General features: G+C 40.0%; 1 protein-coding gene across 2 annotated transcripts in view; it reads right to left on the bottom strand.

Moving 5' to 3' along the window:
• Positions 1 to 11,918: 11,918 nt before the first annotated feature.
• Positions 11,919 to 22,649, bottom strand: part of chd3 (chromodomain helicase DNA binding protein 3) — a 41,258-nt gene continuing 30,527 nt past the window's right edge. The window contains exons 38-40 of one of the 2 annotated variants that reach the window (XM_074698880.1): positions 20,317 to 20,480; positions 19,881 to 20,007; positions 11,919 to 15,122 (exon numbers count right to left, since the gene is read on the bottom strand). In XM_074698880.1, coding sequence (XP_074554981.1) covers positions 14,887 to 15,122; positions 19,881 to 20,007; positions 20,317 to 20,480 — 527 coding nt within the window. In that variant the 3' untranslated portion in view covers positions 11,919 to 14,886. The remainder of the gene's footprint in view (positions 15,123 to 19,880; positions 20,008 to 20,316; positions 20,481 to 22,649) is intronic. The other variant, XM_074698879.1, reaches the window with a different exon arrangement.

Raw genomic sequence — 22,649 nt, 5'->3', positions numbered from 1 at the left:
AAATTTAAGGTTCTGTTAATACTGATAAATTGTAACAACTTAAAGCAAAATGAAAACATTTATTAGCATTGGTCAGTTGTTAACACTGTTAAATAGCCTGTTTTAATTAGCGTTGATAAATTGTTAACATTATAACTAAAAATGCTAATTTATGTTAGCTTTGAAAATCTGTTAACATTATAGCTCAAAATGCTAGTTTCTGTTATATTTGATAACTGTTAACATTGTAGCAAAAAGGCTAGTTTTTCTTTAAACTTATCAATTGTTATAATAATAGCACGCATGTGAGTATCCATTAGCATTGATAAATGATTTAGATTGTATAAAAGATGTGAGTTTCCATTAGTATTGATAAATTGATAACATTGTATCTCAAAATGCTAGTTTATGTTAGCTTTGTTGAACTGTTAACATTATAGCTCAGAATGCCATTTTTGTTATGATTGAGAAACTGTTAACATTGTAGCAAAAAGGCTAGTTTTTGTTGGAAGTGATAAATTGTTATAATCTTAGCGAAAAAATATTTGTATCCATTAGCATTCATAAATTGTTAACATTGTAGCAAAAGGGCTAGTTTTTCTTTGAACTTATCAATTGTTATAATCTTAAACATGTGAGTATCCATTAGCATTGATAAATAATATAGATTGTATATAAAGGTGAGTTTCCATTAGTATTCATTAATTGATAACATTGTATCTCAAAATGCTAGTTTACGTTAGCTTTGATGAACTGTTAACATTATAGCTCAAAATGCCATTTTTGTTATGATTGAGAAACTGTTAACATTGTAGCAAAAAGGCTAGTTTTTGTTGGAAGTGATAAATTGTTATAATCTCAGCAAAAAAGTGAGTATCCATTAGCATTCATAAATTGTTAACAATGTAGCAAAAATGCTAGTATCTGTTAGTATTGATAAACTGTTAACATTGTTGCTAAAAATGCTGGTATCCATTAGCATTAATAAATTGTTAACATTGTAGCAGAACTTCTAGTTGGGCTAGCAACAAGTGAAAATAATGTACAGTGAATGTTTTTTGCCAGGATCCAGTTCAGTTTCATCATATTTAGCCTTTTAGTGAAAACCATTTGAGTTTGTTTCATCCTTAAAACGTTACACCATCATAAATCATCAGTAACCATACATAGTAAGCTTTACTGGATCAATCTGTTAAAGAGAGCAGGATGACTCTTCACCTTTTGTCATCATGAATCATTGACCATCTGCTCCTCAAGGTTGTTGTTGTGTGTGAGTTGGAGAGAGAAGAAAAAGTGATGAATGCCCGTGAAGCGAGACACTCTGAGTCACTCCATCTCTTTCACACTCGCCCACATCGACATCTTTCCTCTTCAGCAGCATCCAAACCCAGGAGGGCAGACTGACGGCCACATTTAATCTTTGCAGATGAGAGGGTGAGTTTTATTTACACCAATTGAATAATGAAAGCAAACAAGAGTGTGTGTTTCAAAGGGTGCTAAGTGTTATCCAAATGATGATATGAATAGCCTAGTTTACATATTTAACCTGCTTTACAACTAACTCCACAGTCGTGTGAGCATGCTAACATTAGCTTAAAGTAGTATTGGGCCACACAGCAGGGTTACACAGCTGCTAGCACGGGTTAGCAAGCTACTGCTGCCCCTAGAAAGTAACAGCAATTAAAAAGAAGTCATGGAGTGATACGATCAGCTTTCAAGCTAGCTATGTGACAGCCTTGGTTTTGCTTTAAGCATAGCGCTCAAAGGTTAGCATAGCAAAAATGCTCAGTGAAACGGTTTTCTTTATTTTAGTTAGATAACTTTTAGTTAGTTTATTTGATTTACATTTTCTCACCTGCTTTTTCTTCTTAGCAAGACAGATTCACCAAGATTTTAAGATTTGTCCTCCATATTGGTTGTGGATTTGATGCCAATTTGATGCCAATGATGGCAAACCGTGCCACGCTTAAGCACACTTAAGCCCTGAAGCACGTTTTTAATTGCTAGTGTTACAGCAACTGTGCTGTGCTCGAGCTCGATTCGCGCCTTTGCTTCGGCACGGTTTACTTCATGCACGAGCACAAGCACGCCGATAGCGCGTGGGATCCATGACGTATGATCACCACGAGCGCATCTCTCGACGATCATTTTAAACAGTAGCGGGGTGTTAGAGGGCTGTGTCGGGCTCAAACGACTTACCATAAGTCCAAAAGTCCCTAAAGTTGTAGCAGCGCTCTCTGTCTTATTGTGCTGACTCTGATGATCTCGCGCTTCATGTAAACAGACGCTTCACGATGACGTAGGCAGGCCGTGCGCGTGTGTGATACCCGCTAAAGTCTGGTTCATATTGGAGTAGTGTGACCGCTGGCCGTACTCTGCAGCTGGGGAACAGCGCTGCAACTGCGTGTTAACTATTGAGGCAGTTTTTTTTCTTTAATTTGTCTTTTTAATGTTTTTCTTAATTATTTTACATTTCTAAATTATCTTAAACCCAAAATTCTGACTTTTACCAAGTAATTTGACTTCAGGGGTGTGTCTTTGTTCCTACAGTTCTAGTTTTTATGTAACCCTGCTTTCTGACTCACACACACTTCTATCAAAAAAAAATTACTTATAAATACAGCATCATAAATATAACTAACATTGGCACTTAAATGTCAAAACTCTTAAAAGTCACAAGTTTATGATCTAGGTCAGAATTCTTCCTCTAATCCTAGAATTTTTTGGAAAAAGTTTGATTTTGAATCCAATTTTGGAACATTCAGGAAAAAGAAGTTTTTTTTTTCTGATTTGAGTCAGTTTTTTCTTTTTTTATTTGCTTAAGTTTTTTATTCTTCTTGGCCTTTACACCAATTTTTAATCTTTTTCCAATGTTAACTCTAAAGTGGTCCTAAGTAAAAAGAAATGAACTGTAGTCATATGTTACTACCATTTAAATACATATTTTTTAAGAGTAGCTTTGAAATTTTCCGGGAAAAAAAAGGTATCAAAAAACAAAACAACACAAAAAATTACACACTGGAATGATTTTCAGTTGATAAATTCTTTTTTTTTTATAATGTGGACAAAAAAGGTCCCAACTTTTTTTCAGAATCTGACTCCCAAAAAAATTATACCCCAAATTTGTGTGTTACCAATCCTCAACCATATAACACCAATATTACTGACATCACTATTTGTTGGCTCATGTGACAGTGAATAAAATCTAAAAAAAAAAAAGAAAAAAAAGAAAAAAAAACTCCACACAGTTTTCTTTTCATTTCATTCAGTTTTATTACAAACAAAAAAAAGAAAGAAAGAAAAAAGGAGATGCGTCATCATCGACATGTTTTAACTGCCACTCATCGTTTGATTGGCACCACTACATACACAGTGACACAAAATACCCAGAAATGAACTCAAAATAATCTGAAGAGAGGACAAAGTAAAAGTGAAAAAAAAAAAGAACTAAGTGCTGAATTTTTACACAACGTTTTAGTTCGGGGGGCGCAAAACTTTTTGATGAAACATAATTTAGAAAATGGTTTAAGCATTTCCTGGAGGAGTTAGCGTCAAATGTCTGGGAATAAATTAACTCGTAGAGCGTGTTTTTGTATGAACTTAAAGCGGACTGACGAGGATTTACAGCTGACATCAGGGTCTTAAATCAGTTTAGTTTCTTTACATTTGATCAGCTAGGCGTTCATTAAGGCGATTTTTTAATGATGCGGTTTACAAAAGGGATTTCCAGCCTTAGATTTTTGACATAATAACCTTGTATTGTTGCATGGGTTAGATAGTACACATTGTTTTTTGCTGAGGGAGGCATTTAGGGTTACATATGGCCTATTTTCTACGTGTGTATATACGTCATTTGCAAGCCCCAGATCTAAAACGTAAGCAAGAAAAAAGTCGTTTCCTTGTTATATATCTACCTCTGAAGTTAGCTCAACTTCTTCGTTAGCGTTCTCTTGTAGTTATAGGACAAATATGGCGAAGAGGTGCATTGTGTGTCGCACATATTTTTTTTCTTTTTATCGTTTTACAAAAAAAAGTCTCTTTTGGTAGAAGCTCTTCCTCAAATAGCAACAGCGAGAACAACAGCAACATCAACAACAACGATACTCATAACTGCGAGAGTAGAAACACAAAGAGAACACGAATGAGCGGTTTAAATATGCAAAGTATATCACAGGTTTGTAGAAAGAAAAAAAAAAGGTTAGAAACAGAAAAAGGAAGAGCAGAGGAGAGGAAGGTGGGGGAGTGTTTGGGTTGATCGATAGGTTTTAATAACACTGACTGCTTATGAAAGGTTATAAACATTCAAAGGAGGTTTCTGAAAAATAGCGCGAGGCTTTTTCTGGAACAAACCCCCAAAATACCTCAAAGCTCTGTACATAAATCTGAAACGTAGAAGCAGGATGGGATGGCAGGAAATACTTAACGTGGGTTGAACAATTCCTGAATATTATCATCACATCTTGCTGCGAGTGTGTGTGTGTGTGTGTGTTTATATGACGGTTAGAAAACACGAAAAGATGGAGCTGTGCTGGGAGCTGCTCGGACTGAGAGATCGAAGGGTCGGGCTCTCTCTGAGAATCTGAAATAAAAACGACCGTAGGCACAGCTTTATATATATTTTTTTCCTTTCCACGAGACAGCATTATCGTGATTAGAGCATGCTTCAGGGGATGGAGTGCGGCGGGAGAAATGATTTTCACATGCAGCTTCCTGTCAGGTTGGGAAAGGGAGGAGGAGAAGGGGTTACATGGTCTACTGAGAGATCTAAAGGTTTTTTTAGGATTGAGGTGGTGTGTCAGTGTGTGTGTGTGTGTGTGTGTGTGTGTGAGTAAAACGTGTGTAGACGAGGTTAGAAGCATCCTAGGAGGATTAGGAGGAGGAGGCCTGTGTGAGGAGGCCGCGTATGAGGAGTATAATGGTTTGAGGCAGACGAGAAAGGTCACAAGAAGTTATGAGACAATATGTACTGCAGGGATGCGTGTGTGTGTGTGTGTGTGTGTGTGTGTGTGTGTGTGTGTGTGTGTGTTTTAGTGGCGTACCAGTCAGGAGAGACAGTAAAGTTTGAAAACTTTCTTGGAGAGGAGTTGACTATATCTTTGCAGCAGACGGGTTTCAGTGTGTGTTTCTGTGTGTATGTGTGTGTATTTGTGTATGTGTGTGTAGTCTAGTCGTCGATGCAGATGACCTCTCCACTGCGCTGCTCCCGCCGGTTGATGAGCAGCTCCACCTCCCGCTCCTTCTTTACAGACATGGGAGGCCCGTTCAACACTACAGAGGAAGAAAGAGGCGAGAGTTCAGTGTTTATCTTTTTTTTTTTAACGCCAGACAAAAGAAAATTCCTCAAAAAACACTGCAACTCTAACTATAACAAACAAATTCAAGTTAAGAAACAGTTTTGGTCAAAGGGTTAAAAGTGAACATTGCAACTTGCTTTTACAAGTAGAGACAAAATTGCCTCAGTGCATTTTATCTAATCCCTTTAGTCCCAGTTAAAAATAAAAATGAAACAGAAAAGTTTGACTGTATAGATGGAAAACATGCCAGCTGTCCAAAAGTGAAGCCAAAGCATTTGCAGCTTCCCCTACAGACCGGCTGCAGTGTATATCTCCATGTGAACAGGTGAGATGTTGTTCAAACTTTAAATACTTGTAATACTTGTACTTGAGAGGTAAAGTTTTATCAGGAAGTGTTTCTGTGGTTTTTTAAGTTTTTTTTGTGTGTTTTGTTTATTTTTTTCTTAAACAAACATTTTTGCCCATTGTTTTTTTTTTTTTTTTGCTAACGTTATTTGATGCAATCCTGAGGGTTCTTAGGTTTTACAAAAAAAAAGTCTCTTCCTCAAATAGCAACAGTGAGAACAACAGCAACAATAACAACAACGATACTCATAACTGCGAGAGTAGAAACACAAAAGGAACAGAAAATGGAAAAAAGCAAAGCAAAGCAAACGTGTGCTGTGATTTTCGAAGTGGGTGGGACGACCATTCAAATCAACTAGCACTCTAGATGGGTACCGAATTAGGTACTTTTATAGGTACCGACTAGTGCTGCACAATTTGGGGAAAAGGTGCGATTTGCGGTTAGGTGGACAATATTGCGATTGTGCTTGTGATTTAATAAAAAAAAGTTGTGTCATGATGAGTCTACAGACTTGCTTGGTTATCATGGAGAAAAATCTGAATTGCATGTGCTGACATTGCGATTGCGATTGCGATAATCGTGCAGCCCTAGTACCGACCAAATTTTGTTAAAAGTACCAGGTACTGATTCACGTAAAACCAAAAGGTACCATGTTTAGGTACCTAAATGCATCCTTGTGACTGTGAGGGAGTTGAAGAGTAGGGGATTTTCCATGCTGGACATGAACACAACATTGCAGGGTTATATATCAAAGAATAAATATGTTAGATTGAAAAAAAAGACTTTATTCTTAAACAAATAGATATTTTTTTACCTCATAAACACAAAAAAGTACTGAAAATTGGTACTGTTGAGTATGGCATTGGTACCATATTGTTTCAAATGTAAAAGCTACCCATCCCTAACCAGCACAAGTGGAGTACACAGACTTACCACCACTGAAATGGGCACTAAGTTTTGCATGTTGTCAAGGACCCTCCAGTGCATGTTTTGGCTCCATAGGAGGCGCTATAACATGCATTTTGTCACTCAAAAGGGAAACTTTGCACATCTTTGGGCAACTACTGGGCCACTGCCCTACCTCTGTGCACACCACTGACGAGCACAATACGTCAGCAGCCACAGGGAGCTTTAATTTTACGGTTTGGTTCAGTGTTGAGGGAATTGATGCTAATTTCTGTTGTTATGTGAAGTCAAAAATTGGAGAAAATTGTAAACACCGAAAAATTAAAACAAGCCAAAACAAAAAAAATAACATTGAATGCAGACGGTTAATATATTTATATTAGATACATAAATAAATAAATAAATAATCCAAAAAAAGCTTCTTGGTTACAAAACTGAAGTGTTTGCGGAGGTGCCTAATATCTATAAACTGAGGCTAATTTTAGCTAATAACATCAGAGTGCCAGCGCTATCTAACAGCCCTAAGTTTTTATCTCAGATACTTGGATAACTGTGACATGTCAACTTACAATGGGGCAGATCAAGTGGGACAGGAAGTTGTGCTTTATAACTTCCTTAAAAGAGCTAGTCACTTTCAAAATAAAACAAACTGTGTCAAAGCCAGACCGTGTTTAGCTCCACTACAACAACAAACGGACATAATGAGCTGAGCCAGACCAGGAATCAACAGGTTTGAGGTTTTACAGCCCAACATGAATGAAGATTCGTGTCTGACTGACGCAGCGGTGTGAAGTTGGAGTGGAGAAACATCTGGTTTAGTCCAGTTGTTTTGTACTTCCAAGTAAGTGCTGCTGGCAGCGTCGAGATACTCAAACTTGATTGATAAAAACGGACCAGAACGTTCTTTGAAGGAATCCTCTGCTCCTTTCAACAAATCTCGTCTTCGGGCGCTCATGAATGTAGAAGCGAGTCGTGCTGGAGTCTATACTTGTTTGTCTGTAACATCCTGATGCAACATTATTTTGTTTTTTTGATAATAAAGAAATCATGCCCCCATCCGGAAAAGAAAAAAGAAAATGATTAACTCTGTTCCAAGCTTTCCTGATTTTGTAATTATCCTTTTAATGAGCAAACTTGCTTACATCAACATTTATATATCATATTACATATACAGAATTTTGTTTACATTAATGAGAAAACCCCAGAATGCAAAACTGTTTACCTGAAGAGAAAGGGTCCAGCATGAGTCAACACACACATTCCCTCGATTGCACACACACACACAGGCAAATAAGGTCACAGACACACACACAAACACACACGAATGAAAATTAAATTCTTTCTACACAACTGCACAGCTGGCCAGCCAAAGAATCTGTGCTTTCCACATTTGTGTGCTATCATGAAACTGCTCGGGGAGTAGAACGGCGAGTTTAGTGCTCCTTTCAAAACAAAGCCAGGAATAGACCAACAGCGTACTTCTCTCACTCGCGCCACAGGGAAAGATAAACTGTCATAACACCCCAGCGCAGATCAAAGATACGATAAGGGGCATATTGAGACGAAGACGTTAGGGGGGTGTGTGTAAGTGTGTGTGTGTGTGTGTGTCTAGAACCGGAGGGGGGACCACTTTTGGGAAAACGTATGGCATTTGGCCAGCGGAGGCCAACAGAGGGGAACGGAAAGAAAGAAGAGAGACAGAGTTATAAGTGTGTGTGTGTGTGTCTGTGAGTGTGTGGGGGGGCAGACAAAATCTGATAAGAAGCAAAACAAATCGAGGTAAAGACTGGGTGAAAGAGCAAGAGGAATTACGGGTGCAAAGCGTAAAAAAGATGCAGGAGCAGAGAATAGAGACGTGGAAGAAGGAGACGATAAAAAAAGACAGATGGAAAAAAAAATAAAAACATGGAGTGTGCTGGAAGGAGAGAGGAATCAGGACGATAAGCTACTGCAGCCCATAAACATGAACGGCGAAGCATGTGTCATACTGAATAAGTAGCACATTAGAGTTCGTCCACCAGAGGGCGCTCATGAGTTCATGTTCCAGCTGTTAAATATCCTGCTCAGTAACAAGAGGTAACCTCAGGTGTGGAAAAATGAAGGCAGTACAGGAGTGCAAAAAAGTGCAGTTCCTTGAATGTCCACTAGAGGCTGACTCCAAAAGCCACAAATTCCCCATCTGAGATCATATTAAAGGTCCCATATTATGCAAAAATCCCTTTATCAAGTCTTTTAGTGAAACTTTTGGGTGTTTGTCTTTCCTCCCAGCCCACAAAATGTGATATTTAATGATAAAACCTGTACTTAGTAGTGCTTATGCATGTAAAATCCTGACCTAAAACGAGCTGTTTGGATTTTGGGGGTTTGCTGACGTCAGCGATTCCCTTTTTTGACCTATCAGGAGCAAGTCTGACCTGATTGGTCCATCAGATACCCCCTCTCCCCAGCAACGGAGAGGAGAATGCCAAAGTTCAAGAAGAGCCATCACTGCTCTGTTTTTGGCTGTAAACAGCCACATAGTTCCATGCTCAAGCTTCCCATCTCAGAAGAAGACAAGACTAAGTGTCTAGAGTTCATTTATGAGGGAAATGTGCCAGCTACACTCAGTAAAACTGTGCATGTGTGTGCTAGTCACTTCACGGCCGACTGCTTTTCCAACTTTGGACAGTCCAACAGAGGGCTAGCAAACAGACTGGTCCTGAATCCAGGCGCATTACCAACCATCCACCATCAAACCTGGGACCCTGGAAATGTGAGTATTTTAAATGCTGTGCGCTGTGGAGCAGATGTAAGAGCTTTTCCTCAGTGTCCACCCTGTCTCTGTGTTAGCTTCAGGATGCTAACTTTGGCTTTTTCTGCCTTCATTTAGAGAAGACAGAACAGTGGACAGAGCAAGAAACGAGAGAGTGGCATCCTAGAAACAAGCTGCAGGTTAGCCAGGCCACTAGCTCGAGGGCTAGCCTCAAAGAGCATGGGACATAGCTGCAAGGCGAAACTAGCACAGAATCTCTTGAATTTAAATGAGATGAATTAATGCAAATTTTCCTTTGATGCCCTTGTTTGCCTGTGACTTACCTCAACCACCTGGATTCACAAGAGAGTTTGAGTAAAATGGCCGAAGGGATTTTCTCAAAGAGTCAAACTGTTTGAGACTCACTTTGTTAACTCTTACTTCCCACAAGCATGTTGTACGAATGCTTTGTCATGCTAAGCGATGTCTTTTATTGGAAAACTGAGATGATACAGAATGCATTCGTCAAGGGCAGAACCAGTGCTAACTGCATCTAGCTTAATAAACAAAATGAGACATGATATTGTCACATTTTTTGAGTGTTTCTGGTACTTTAACCTACTTTCTGTTTAGCTTATAGACTTTTTCATTATATGGATGTAGTATCTGTGATGTCACCCATTTGTTTGTGATGTAGAGATTTGAAGCCCATTGACAGAGGAAGTAATATTGAAAAGTTCACTCAGTCTGACTTTTGCTGATGCAAATGCATAAGAAACCCTTTCATCTTTTAAAATATTGCCTTGAAGTGTGTATCGTTAGAGAATTTATTTATTCAGTGCAAATTTCTTTGTTTTTTGTAACTGGCTGAATTATTTTCCACAAAGGTCGTCATTTTTTTGAATTAGTGTGAATGTAGCTTCAAGTGCTTTTGGGGCCAGCCTCAAGTGGACATTAAGGGAACTGCAGTTTTTTGGTTTTACAGCAGTGATAAGTTTTTAACGGTCGCTCTGCAAACAAAGATAACAGCATCACAGAAATGCCAAATGGAGCCGGTCATATAAGGTAAAGACGCTGTGCAGATAACACAGGAGGCTCTTGTATAACACCAGATAACAGATTCCACCAGACGCACTCTGCAAAACTTCATCCAAACTCCTCTCTGACTTTTTTCCCCTCACTCCGTCCAATCCGTCTGCAGCCTCATCGTAGTAGCAGACATTGTTAGAAATATGAAAATGTTCTTGTCCCAAATGAGGTTGGCAGTGACTTTTGTAGCCACAGTAAAAATATGATCAATCTACCAGCCCACACCTGGACACATCTTCAATAATCTCATCAATCTTAACCTCCTGTAATCACCCACTGAGTCTCAAACTATGTGACTTCACTGTTTAGCCCATCTAAAGTCAATAAAGGCGATAAATTTCATTCCTGCGTCCCTCCCCTGGAGGTCCTGCCTACTATCTGATCGAAGCGAGCGCTGCCATCTTGGCAGGGAACGCAGCATATTTGCATGCTGAAAAGCTTTGCAGGAATGAATCTGTGCCAAACCCTTTCATCAGGAACAACTCTCTGTGTCTGAACTGTCGACTGTTCGGGTCTGATTTTAGAATTAAGAGTCCGTCCAACTGAGACTCTGAAAGAGTTTAGGCTTCATGTGCTGCAGGAGTTTCAGGCTAGAAGAGACAACCGAGGGATTCACTCAGGACAGGTTACTTTTTACGCATGTCTCATGTTACTTCACCGTGTGAAGGTTTATAAATACTGCACGCCGTGAGGCTTTTTGTAACAACCCAAATTTGGCAAAACATCTTCAGTCTCTAATGTGTAACATGTTCCTTCATTAATGCTCTTGGATCAATCTTTGCACACTTGGAGAGACATTAAAAACAATTACCTTCAAAGTCTTTGATGTTTCAGCAAACAAGTGCATATTTAAAGAGGGGGTTAAAGCTTTTACCGTGTTTTAAACATGGATATAAAGTAACAACGCCGCGTGTTCATACTGAACTGCTACATATTCATGTGTTGTAGAAATCCCTGAATCTGTGAATAAACTGCTCAAAACGGTCTGTTCTGAAAAAAGCACAAGATCTTAACACCAAAGTCTGCCCATGAGAGGCCTTAGAAGGCTGGCCAATCAGACGGAAGGGGGTTTGTGGAGCAGGGACCCTTAAAGAGACAGCACCTACATTGCAAAAAACTGAAATCTTATCAAGTGTTTTGTCTTATTTCAATGAAAAATGTCTTTTTTGACTAAATATGAGCCACATTCACTTGACCAGTCCAGAAAAGTTTATTTCAAGTTATTTAAAGACAAAAAATTAGGTCTGAACTGCTCGTAATAAGTAAAAAAAAATCTGCCAGTGGAGTGAGAAAAATGTGTTTGTCAAGACTAGAAAAATGTCTCAATACAAGTACATTTTTCTTACCCCACTGAAAGATTTTCTTACTCCCACTGAAAGATTTTCTTACTCGTTACAAGCAATTCAGACCCAGAATGTGGCTCATATCTAGTTTTAAAAGACTTTTCTTTAACCGAAAATAAGACAAAAACACTCCGTAAGATTTCCTTTTTTTGCAGTGTAAAAGTCAGTGTTTCAGACAGAGACTGAAATACGTGTTATTTGAAACACTAGTTCAAGAGAAATAGGGATTTTTTTAAATGTGTAAAGATGCAGCAGGGTTACAGGAGGGAAAGTATAAATCCTTAAAAAAAACAAAAAAAACAATACCCCTCTTTAAGTTTCACACAGATGAAGGAACCTAAATTTTGAGTTGTGTTTGAGGCCCCGTTTACTCGACAACATTTCTTCTGAAAACGCTGAAACGCAGTGGAAAAATCTGTGTTTACAAAGAAACGCTTATGGGCTGAAAACACTGTAGTAAGCATGCCAGGCCTGCAGGTGGTGCTATAACTGTCTTGTCCAGAAGCCGCTTATGGGAGATTTCCACTGAAGTAGAGTTGAGCTGATCCCACTCTGAAGGCCGTTTTCAAAAGTTTGCATTTTAGGTGTAAATGTGAGGATGAAACGCAACAAAACTTCTGCGTTTTACTCTAAAACCGTTGTCGTGTAAACGGCCCCTAGGAAATCAAACAGTGAGTGCAGTTCTACTTTTATCTCAGCTTTGGTCGCCTCCACCTCATAGGGGATAAAGTGGCTCAAGTAAAGGCCCATTTATGCTCAACGTTACGTCCGGATATTGATATGGACGGGGCCTTTCGTCCATGCTCTGCGTTTATTTAGAATTTCTGCACATTTCCATGAAGTTTACTGATATGGACCAAACAGAGCAGCACCACTGGGAACCGTGGGGGCAGTGTTGCTGTTACTAACTGATACAAAGCTTTAATGAGACACGAAGAAGAAATAACGATGGCGGAACTTTTGCGATATTTTCAACAGCCTTACTGACCACTGCCTGCTTAACGCTGCCTCCGTTTTTGTCTTTTATGTTCAGCTGAACATTATTAATACCTCCTCCAGTTGCCATACTTGTTTTTGAGTTTCATTGTCATAAACTTTGACTCTGGGCTGCTCCCCCTGGTGGATGTATTGGTGAACTGCGATGCCATCATAAAGGACGTAAAGGGAGTATAAATGGGCCTTTAAAGCTACTCCGTCTCTTGTGGTTGGATGTTAAAAACTAACAGTTCATTATGAGTTTTTCTTCCTTTGAACAGCTGCCCGCAGCTGAAAACAAAGTTGAGAGGACGGTGGCTGGCGAGGCTCACCAATGCAACAACCAAAACTAGCTTCATAAAGAGAAACATGCTCAAACTCAGTAGCAAAGTGTATTCATAAGTAAATGTCTGATTTCATCAGTGTCATGTATTTTCGCTGATGCTCGCTCTGCTCTCTACTCCTTTGCTGCTGCTCACCCTGCCTTTGTGTCGAATAAAAGTTGCTGCGTGTGGATGAATGTTTCTTTTTTGTGGAGAGTGGTCCTGGCTGAATCTCAGTTTTTGTTTATAGCCAAAATTCCCACAGGAGCTTTAAAAACAAGTTTTATAGAAAATGGATTAATAAAGAAACTTGTTTATCACACTGGCTCGGAAAGTCAAACTTTTTAAAGGATAAATCCGCACAAACAGTCTAATCCTCACGGCAGGCCACACGTCCTTCAAGCTTCCAGAGAAATACTTTAATTTTAGCTCAGAAAAGTATGAACTGTGTAACCGATTTTTCACGTCTCTTGAGGCAGAGGAGTTTGTCCAGCTCTTTAGTCTGGGATGTCACGCTGATGTACAGCTCTACTGCACACACTCACACACTCACACACACACACAGGCAGACACACACCGAGCTGGAAAAGCGATGACACAGTCCAGAGTGTTTTATTTTCTCAGGGATCGGGGGACATTTTCCAGCATGGCATCCATCACGCTGTCACAATAAAAGACGCTTAAAGGACAAAAAAAAAGAAAGAAGAAAGAAAGTCTCCCCCGGCTTCAAAGTGAGGCTCCCTTTTTCTTTCAGTGACGGATCACCGGCTTTAACTTTGGGGAAGAGCTGCTCGTAAATACAGACGTTTTCTTTGATGAGGCGTAAAAAACAGGAAATGTTAAATCACTGGAGTCATAATTCTCTTTGAGTGATAAAGGTGCGAGAGTAGATGTAGTTGGTAATAGGTTAAAAACTCCAACATGGGTCCGTCGGACTGGCTCACATGCTGCTCCACTGCTCAGCATATGTGTTTCTTTTCTATATTTGGGCCTCTCTTGCTTCTTTTCTTGTTTGGACTCAAGAATTCTTGGGCTCAAAAGTTCATGGGATATAGTGTTTTATATTAAAAAAAACTACAAGAGTCCCTTTCTATTTAGAGTTCGGCCTTCATCTGCCTTTCCTCAGCAGATAAACGCAGTTTTTGCAGGTTTCTTGGTTGTGTGTGAGGTCCAGAGTGTGTATATATACTGTATAAGTGTGCAAAAGAGAAGGAGAGACGGAGGAGTGCAGGATTGTGGAGGAATGAGGGAGTTTGGGGTCGGCGCGAGGGGACAGGCTTGTTCAGTCAGCCGCTGGATGAAGAATTGATCCGGGGGGAAATCTTTTTCAGCGCAGAGGGAGAAAAGAAGTCTGTCTGAGGAGGTATTAAAAAAAAAATAGAAAAAAAAAGTGCAATTTTTTGCATTTCTCCTTTTTTTACGCCTGAATTCCAAACAAACCTGTGATTGCATTAACATGCCGTCCTCGCTGCAGCATCTTTTCCATTAGCGTCAGATTCTTCTCAGTGGCGTCTTTTCTCTCTCTGCACGAGGATTTGTTTGTTCCAGACAGGTCTCCCTTCTTCTTCTTCAGTTTTTTTTCCTCTCCTGTCTCTCGCGGCTTCATTTTTCCCCCCACGCTTCATTAGTGCTTGATCTCAGGGCCAGCTTTGCACCTCTCTCGTCTCCTTCTTCCCTGTGTTTTTCTTTTAATAGGTGCCGATTTTTTCACGCTTTATGCCCTCTCCTCCTGGCTTTTAATCCTCAATCCATCCATCAAGTTAGTTTTACTCCTCTTTTTTTATTCCTCACATTCCAGCAGAGTTAAAGCGCTCTGTCCTTGGGTCCTCTTTGGACGTGTTCCTCAGGTATTCGTCTCTCCCTTTGTGTCTTTTTCTTGTCAGATTTTTTTCTCCTCCCTTCAGGGTTTCTTTGGTCGTCCGTTGCGCGGCAGGTTCTCCACCGTGTTGCTGAGCCGATACTTGACGATGATGCTGTGCACCGTCGATTTGGGCATCCTCAGCTCCTGCCCGATAGCGCCCTCCGACTTGCCGTCCTTCCACAGGTCCACCACCCGCTGCCGCTGCCCCACATCGTGCTCCTTGGTCTTCTGGCAAGCGGCGGCCGACCCTCCGGCGGCTCCCCCCGTGGCGGCTTCTGTGGGGGCAGACAAGCGGCAGACTGTAGTGGAGACTCGGAGAGGGGAGCAGGAAAAAGTCACACTTTAAGGAACTGGTTTCTAACTTTGGAGGTCAAAGGTCAGGATTCACTTCAGCACAGCAGGCGATGGCAGTCACCAGTCGCTCCGTTCGATGGTCAATCTCCCTAATTTCTACGTCTATGTGGGACTCCTTTGAGTGCAGATGAGCAGCTTCCTCTTTGCAGCACTGATGGCAGAAACAGGTTTTTCCACAATGCTTTTCAAGATGTTGTGCGAGCGCTGAATTTCACCATGTGTGAGACGGCACAAAGCAATCCTTTATTGGAGCATTTGATGCATCATTAACATTTTTCACCAGAGTTCACAGAGTGGAGCTAAAGATGTGAAGCTAAGAAGCGCCACAGCAGACATGCATATTTCTGGTTATGTTTTCTGTACTTCTTCCCTCATGAGAGATCTATTAATGGAGGGACGCAAGAGGTCACTGATTTTTTTTGTTGTTGGAGCTCTTTCGGGTTTTTCTCCCCCCTTCTTGGCGAAGTCTAAAAAGGTCAAGAACCAGCGCGACCCCAATCAGGAGCACAAATGTGGCCTCATTTGCTGCGTGCTTGTGCCCTGCCAGAGTTCAGGATGTTCAGACCGAGGCCTCGGTGAGCACAAACCCCATAGAGTAACACGACTCTGTGCACACGCGACTATTTCTGCACGGCCCAGCCCCTCCGCCGCTGCCGCCGCCGCTGCTGCTTCACAAGTCACAACACGACGTTTACACAACCAAACTCCTTCTGTGGTTTCTGTCCCTCTCAAAATACCTCGGCACAAAGTCCGAAATGTTTTCTTGGCACGGTTTGATTCAGACGCTGCTGAGCATAATGACATTTTCAGAGATAGGCTCTGGCTCCTGCGAAAAACGCAATGCCTTTGACAGATGTCTCGGTCTACAGTTACATGAATGGAGATACAGCGGAGAGAGGCGAGGACGGAGCTGGCTGTTATGGCTTTTTGGGGCAAAGCTACTGGGGAATATCAGGTTTTACCAGTTATCTCTGCTATCTAAACATCCCTGAACACGAATACACACGCAGAGCAGAGAGTCCGCCTGGCGAGCATATGCTGTTACCAAACTAATTATGAGAAAATAAATTCACAAACCGCCTGTGTGCGATGATAGACCGCAGGCCAGGGGAGGCCAAAACGCTCTCTTTTTTTTACGATTTAAGAGTAATGAGAGCCACAATCGGACTTCAAAAGAGAAAATAAACATGCTTGGAAAAGAAAACACTCCTCAGACAGGTCTGATAGTGCTCCAGACTGTGCTTTTATTGTTGCACAATATGTCATTACTGCTGAGCCCAGCGCTGAGGTTTCAAGGTTGGACATGTTAAGAGATGAAAATGCCTTAATATAGCAGCGCAGCACGTTATGTGTTTGATTTGGGTAATGTCTATTTCAGGTGTCTGTCTGGCAGCCACATCAGAAACTCTGCTACACACGTTATTTTCCAATACGTCTGGATTTTTAAGGTTTCACAACTTCAGCTTCAGCTTGAGGAGGAGATAGAGTGTCGGGTGCTTTAGAGCCATCAGGTAGCTCCTCACACCACTCAGGATTAAATCTGAGTTTAAGAGTTGAATAACAGCGACTCCACCGTGTGTAGATGCTCTCCTGACTTTTCCCAGAGTCAGTCGTTTTGATGGAGTCTGACCCTTTCTCTGACAAATATTTTTCCACAACAGCATAACCAAATAAAGCTGGAATTCCTCTGATGGTATCTTTAAATAGGAGAAACTTTTTGGATGGGTTTCTGCCCATCATCAGCGAAAGTTGCCAAATAATCAAGAGCAGACTTCAAAAGACAGACTTCTTTTTCTCTCTTAAGGACGGACATTAAACAACCTGTCATTAGTGAGCCTGAGCTGTCTGTGTTTTCTCTATCAGAGATCTACGGAAGCCTTGAGAGGCAAAAAAAAAACACAAAAAATAAATAAAGATAAGACTTTCTTTTACCCACCAACTCTGCTTTCACCTGTTTTTTGACAAGTGAAAGTTTTGCCAGGAGAGTTTTCCAAGCTTGAATTTTTCTTTTTTATTATTTTTATGTGAAAGAAAAGAAAAAAATCAAGGTGAAGAAAAAAAAAAGATTTGGAAAGCTGGGCCTGGCAAAAAGAAAACCCACCTGCTAAAACTTTATTAACCATCTGCTTCACAGACACAAGATAAAAGTAATGAAAAAAACATCCTGGAACATTTTTCACCTTCAGAAAGTAAATTGGAAATGTTGTCTTTAAAAAAAGAATCCCATAAAAAAATTTTTTATTTATTTATTTATTTTTTTTTTTTTCAGAAATTAAGGCAAAAATGACTTGGAGCTTAAATGTTTAACTTGCCCTCCCTGGCAACCTGCCACAGCTCCAAAAAACTAAGGCCTGTATTTCGTGTAATTCAAAAAAATTGTCATAGCTTTAAAAAACTACTTTTCCCACAATGCAATTCAGTCTTTAAATAGAATTCAAAGGGTGTAAAATGCTTTCATCTCTGCCTTTAGTTGTAATGTTGCCTTTTTGTTATCAACTCTTTGTCAGTAAGCACAACAAAAAACAACCTTGATGACATCACAATGACATCACATCTTGGAACATTTTTCACCTGTTGTAGGAGTCAAAAAGTTATTAAAACATGATTTTGTTGATCTGTTTTTAGAAATTAAAGCAAAAATGACCTGGAAATTGTCCTTAATTGTGCTTTTCTGTTCAATAAGGGCCTGTGTCCATTAGTAGTGTTTATTTTTATGGAAAAGCGAACTCCTTTACATAACCAAAGTAACTTAGCTGGTTTAATGCCTTTAGCATCATTGTTTGATGTCCTTGTACTCTCAGCTAAAAACATTTTGACTGAAACCCCATCAGACTCATCAATGACACATCTCCATTACCAACCAATCAAAAACAAGAGGAGGCGGGACTTTGGATATCAGCTTTATCAACAACAACAATGCCCCAGTCTGTACTGTTAAACAACGGCCGAATTGGCCACATGCATAACTGACAAAAACTGGCCAATTAACCAGTCGCACCAGGAAAACTAAGCAGGTTCAGAGCGTCACAGGTTAGGAAAACTTCCTGGAAAACTTCTATCCAACTAATTTGAGTTGTACACTTTTACTCTGCATAAACAGCAATAAACATTAAAAATGTGTCTCTTTAATACAATTTTTTGCTGTGTGTCCCCACCATTGACTATATCTGAGTGGAGCCAGGTGACAGAAATAATACATTTTTTTTTTCTTCGAGAGTCTTATTACTTCTTGACTTTACCTCCCGACATATTTTACAATCCCCAAGAAAAAAAAACAAAAAAAAACACAAAACAGCAGCTGTCAATCATTGTTAAATGTGTCGTAAATCCTTGTTTTCAACCTCGTATAACTAATAAAAACGAAACTAAAAAAAAAAAAGAGAACTTGAATACAAGACAGCCAAAAAATATCTTCAAATCACCACGGCAGTCGGACGTGAGAAACATTTCTACAACGTGTATCAATTTTTTAAAGTTTGACTACAGCCCATTTAGAGTGACTGGAGAGTCAGATTTTTTTACCCATACTGCGACCAGCCACCAGGGGGAGCAGTTTTTGTGGCAACCTCACTTCGAGCTGAGCAAGATGACGTCCATTTTTTTGACAGTCTATGGTCTCCACATTGTCATACTTTTCCTAATGATTAATTTGGTCCATCAATGTTTGTTGTCTTTGCATATTTAGTCTTAAACGATAACACATGAGCACGAGATCCGACAGCCCTACCACCTTTAAATTTAGCAATCTGGGTGTTAACCTGGCTTATGCACATGACTAACCAATTTTTTAATTTTTATTTATTATTTTTTTTATTCATGTCAATTTTTGTTTGAATGCTGTAAATGGACACAGGCCCTAACTCAAGAGATGTTTTAAGGTTACTGTTGCTCGTAGAGATTGTTAATGGTTTACATGAAGTGCTTCATGTTTTGTTATGTAGTCAAGTTTGTTTTGCGTTCAAAAGCCTTTTCTGGTATGACTGTTCTTCATGAAATGTTTACTTTACTCTGATAAAAAAAAAAAGGTATGGTCAAAATCAAAGCAGCACAATCTGTTCTCAGCTTGTTCTCCAAAAAAAAATGACCAAGCTTTAAAAACTAAGTGAACTACATTTCCCATAATGCAACCCAGTCTTTAATTCGAACCTCCACAGGTATAAAACATCTTTACCTTCAGTCTTAATGTGACTTCTTATTATAAACTCTTCATCTTTGAGCCCAAGAAAAAACAACCTTGATGACATCACCAGGTTTATTTTCTCACCCAGGGCTTCAGAAAACGTTTTACAACCGTTATAGACGTGTTATCACCAAGTAAACAAGATTATAACAGGATATAAATGGGAATCCTTCACCAGCTCAAGCCTAATCTGGCTTAAATTGCCAGCTTGCACACTGCCACACAGATCAAACATGCTCTTATTGTTGAGTAAATCAACCTCAATACTATAATCACGGATGCTTTAATACCTATGATTTTTTTATGACTGGTTGCGACACACACCTTTCTGTTCTCACACACTCACAGATTCACATCCTGCATAGGTAGGTAAAGACTAATCTTCCCAAAAGTGTATCTTTGAATATTCTTGCAGTATCCCTTCAAATTAAAAGCATATCAAGAAAAAAAAACGTTTGCTGTTTCATGCAAAGTTTTAATCGAAGAATCAAACACTGACCTGATATGAAGGATCCGGGCGGCATCTGACTGTAGTTGGCCCCTCCCATGTGCAGAGCGCTCGGGGGTGCAGGGGTGAAGGGGGCGCCGTAGTTCTGAGGGGTTGCGTAGGGTCCTGGAGGGATGGGCTGCGCACAGGAAAAGAAGTTTATCTTTAAGGCATTATGTGAATTATGGAAATAGAAAATAAAACAATGAGACAGAATTAGACACTTAAAGGTTACGTAACTGACAATGAAAAAATCTGCTGACTAAACAGTTGAGGAGTGAATAAACCACAGGTGGGTGACAACATAATGGGTTCTTTATTTTCCTTGGCTGCCCTCCAGCTGTTATTTTTCCACTGCAGCACAAACAGGTTTTGACTTGAGCCTATGGAGGTTTCTGTATTCGTGTGTGTGAGTTTGGAAAGGTAAAGTAAGGCTGCTGCTGCTGACCGGGGGTGTGTGCGTCTCAGTGCCCTTGCTGGCCAGTCGGCTGAGGATGCTCCTCTCGGACATTTGCAGGCGTGCGGCGATGGGTGGGACTCGGGACAGCGTGGCAGGTAACCGGGTCACGTCTGCCTTCATGTCGCTCAGCAGCTCTTCCAGCTGATTCAACACTGCAGCAACAACAACAAATATTCAGCTGATGTTGTTTTGAATGATCCATTGATAAGGATGGAAAATATGTCTGAGGTTTAGGAGCTTGTTGGTACTTAGTCTACTTTTAGTGCCAATCTCAGATCCCATCAGCAATTATCGTCTGTCATCGTCTGTTGCTGATAAAAGCCTCTGGGTGAGGATGCCAACTTCTCTGTAATCCTGGTGTAGCCGTCGGATAACTCTGAACGACTTCCAGCAATGGCTTCCTATTCAAGTCATTAACTTCTGCAAATATACCTTTATCATTCACTGTTCACCAATTTATCTACCTCTGGTGAGTCTCAGTTTCACAGTAATTCTGGTGTTCCCACAAAATTACATCTAGCAAGCCTTTCTACAGTTTACTTCTGCCAAATAAACCTCGTCATTTCTTGGTTTTTAAACCTCTAAGTGTCAGCTCGTCTGGTTAAAAGAGTCTAAGTTTCACTGTTAATAGTGAGTGTTAATAGCGTCTGTGTAACAAGTGGATGGCACTACATGAGTTCCAGCCAAAACTTCCTTTTTCATGCAAAAAATGCTTCTCCAAGAACGTTAACTTTAACTCCAAACACCCATTTATGCATATCTATCTGGGGAGTCTCAGTTTCACTGGAAATAGGTAATCTCAAAGAATGGAGGCTAACTCCTTGGTTACCTTTGTTAAGCCAGAAGTTGGTACCAAGTGACTTTAAGCCAACGTTTCCACCAAGTTTACCACATAATGTTTTAAATCTGTAAATCTGTGTCAGAGGAGTCTCAGTTTCACTGTAAATAACCAGTTGCACAAAATGAATGCTAAACATTTGGTAACACTGGTTAACATGGGGTCAGCACCAAATGGCAACGCCTTGGTTATTACACCCCCTATTATCTGTTAATCTGTTTGATGAGTCTCAGTTTCACTGTAAACAGCTGATTACAAAGAATAATTACCCTTGGAAACACTGGACAATACGGGAAATGCTCTAAACGACTGCAAGTTATGACTTCCTCTTACACATTGTTTACTTCTGCCTAAAATGACTCCAGCAATTATTGGTTCACAAGAAGACTGAGCACCCATTCATGAGTATCAGAGTGAGAGTGGGTCTCAGTTTCACTGTAAAAAGGTTATTAAAATATGGATTCTAACTCCTGGGTTACCTTTTTTAAGCCAGAAGTTGGCACTAAATGACCTTAAGCCAAGGCTTCTACCAATTATAATGTTTTCTCTCTGTTATCTGTGTCAGAGGAGTCTCAGTTTCATTGTAAATAATCAGTTACACAGAATGAATGCTAAAAAATTATTAACACTGGTTAACATGGGGTCAGCACCAAATGGCAATGCTGTGGTTATTACACCCCCTAGTGTCTGTTAATCTGTTTGATGAGTCTCAGTTTCACTGTAAACACCTGATTAACAAGACTGAATACCCTTTGGAAACACTGGATAAAAAGGGATTGGCACAAAGCGACTGCAAGCCAAGACTTTCTCTTACTCTTCTCATTCAGTTTACTAAGAGTGAGAGTGAGTCTCAGTCTCACTGTAAGTAGTTAATCGTACAGAAGCTTCTCTTTGACTTACTTCTTTGAAATCAACTCTGAAAAAGACCAAGTTTTTCTCCTTGATTTATTTTTTATTAACAAATCTTAAGTTTTTTTTATGACACTTAATATTTCACTGCATCATTTAAAGTTTCATGTACCATGGTTGTACCCTTAACCTGACACATTTCATCCCTTTCAGAATACTGTTGGATATTTTGGAGAACTCTGAGATAAAATCAGGAGATTGCTAACACAGTTTTCCAGGAAATTTCATGACTTGAAAATTGGTAAACTGCTCTCCAAGTTTTCCACGACCCATGAGAACTCTGCTTTTTGTTCAGAAAAATCTGAGACCTGATCAAGAACAAGTAGTGCAGTGTCAAACATTCCAACAGAAGTATTATACAAGCCTGCCAGTGAGTGAATATTTGGAGCTATCACTACACAAGCTTATCTGCATGGTTTGCTAAAGTCAGCTTCAGGCAGAGTGACAGAGAGATTGCACAACAGAGCTGTGAAAAGAGTTTGTGTATCTCTTCACTTTATGCGTCTGTCTGCCTGTTAATCTTTCATGAGTCTCTCTGTTGGTTTGTTTCTCTTGCTTAAAGTTTGTTTTATTG

This window comes from Halichoeres trimaculatus, unplaced genomic scaffold (assembly GCF_033239565.1).
Source record: "Halichoeres trimaculatus isolate MK-OKI-2021-1 unplaced genomic scaffold, fHalTri1.1 fHalTri1_scaffold_22, whole genome shotgun sequence".
NCBI lineage: Eukaryota > Metazoa > Chordata > Actinopteri > Labriformes > Labridae > Halichoeres > Halichoeres trimaculatus.
Note: the sequence above shows the minus strand (reverse complement) of the source record. Positions and strands in the feature narration are given on the sequence as shown.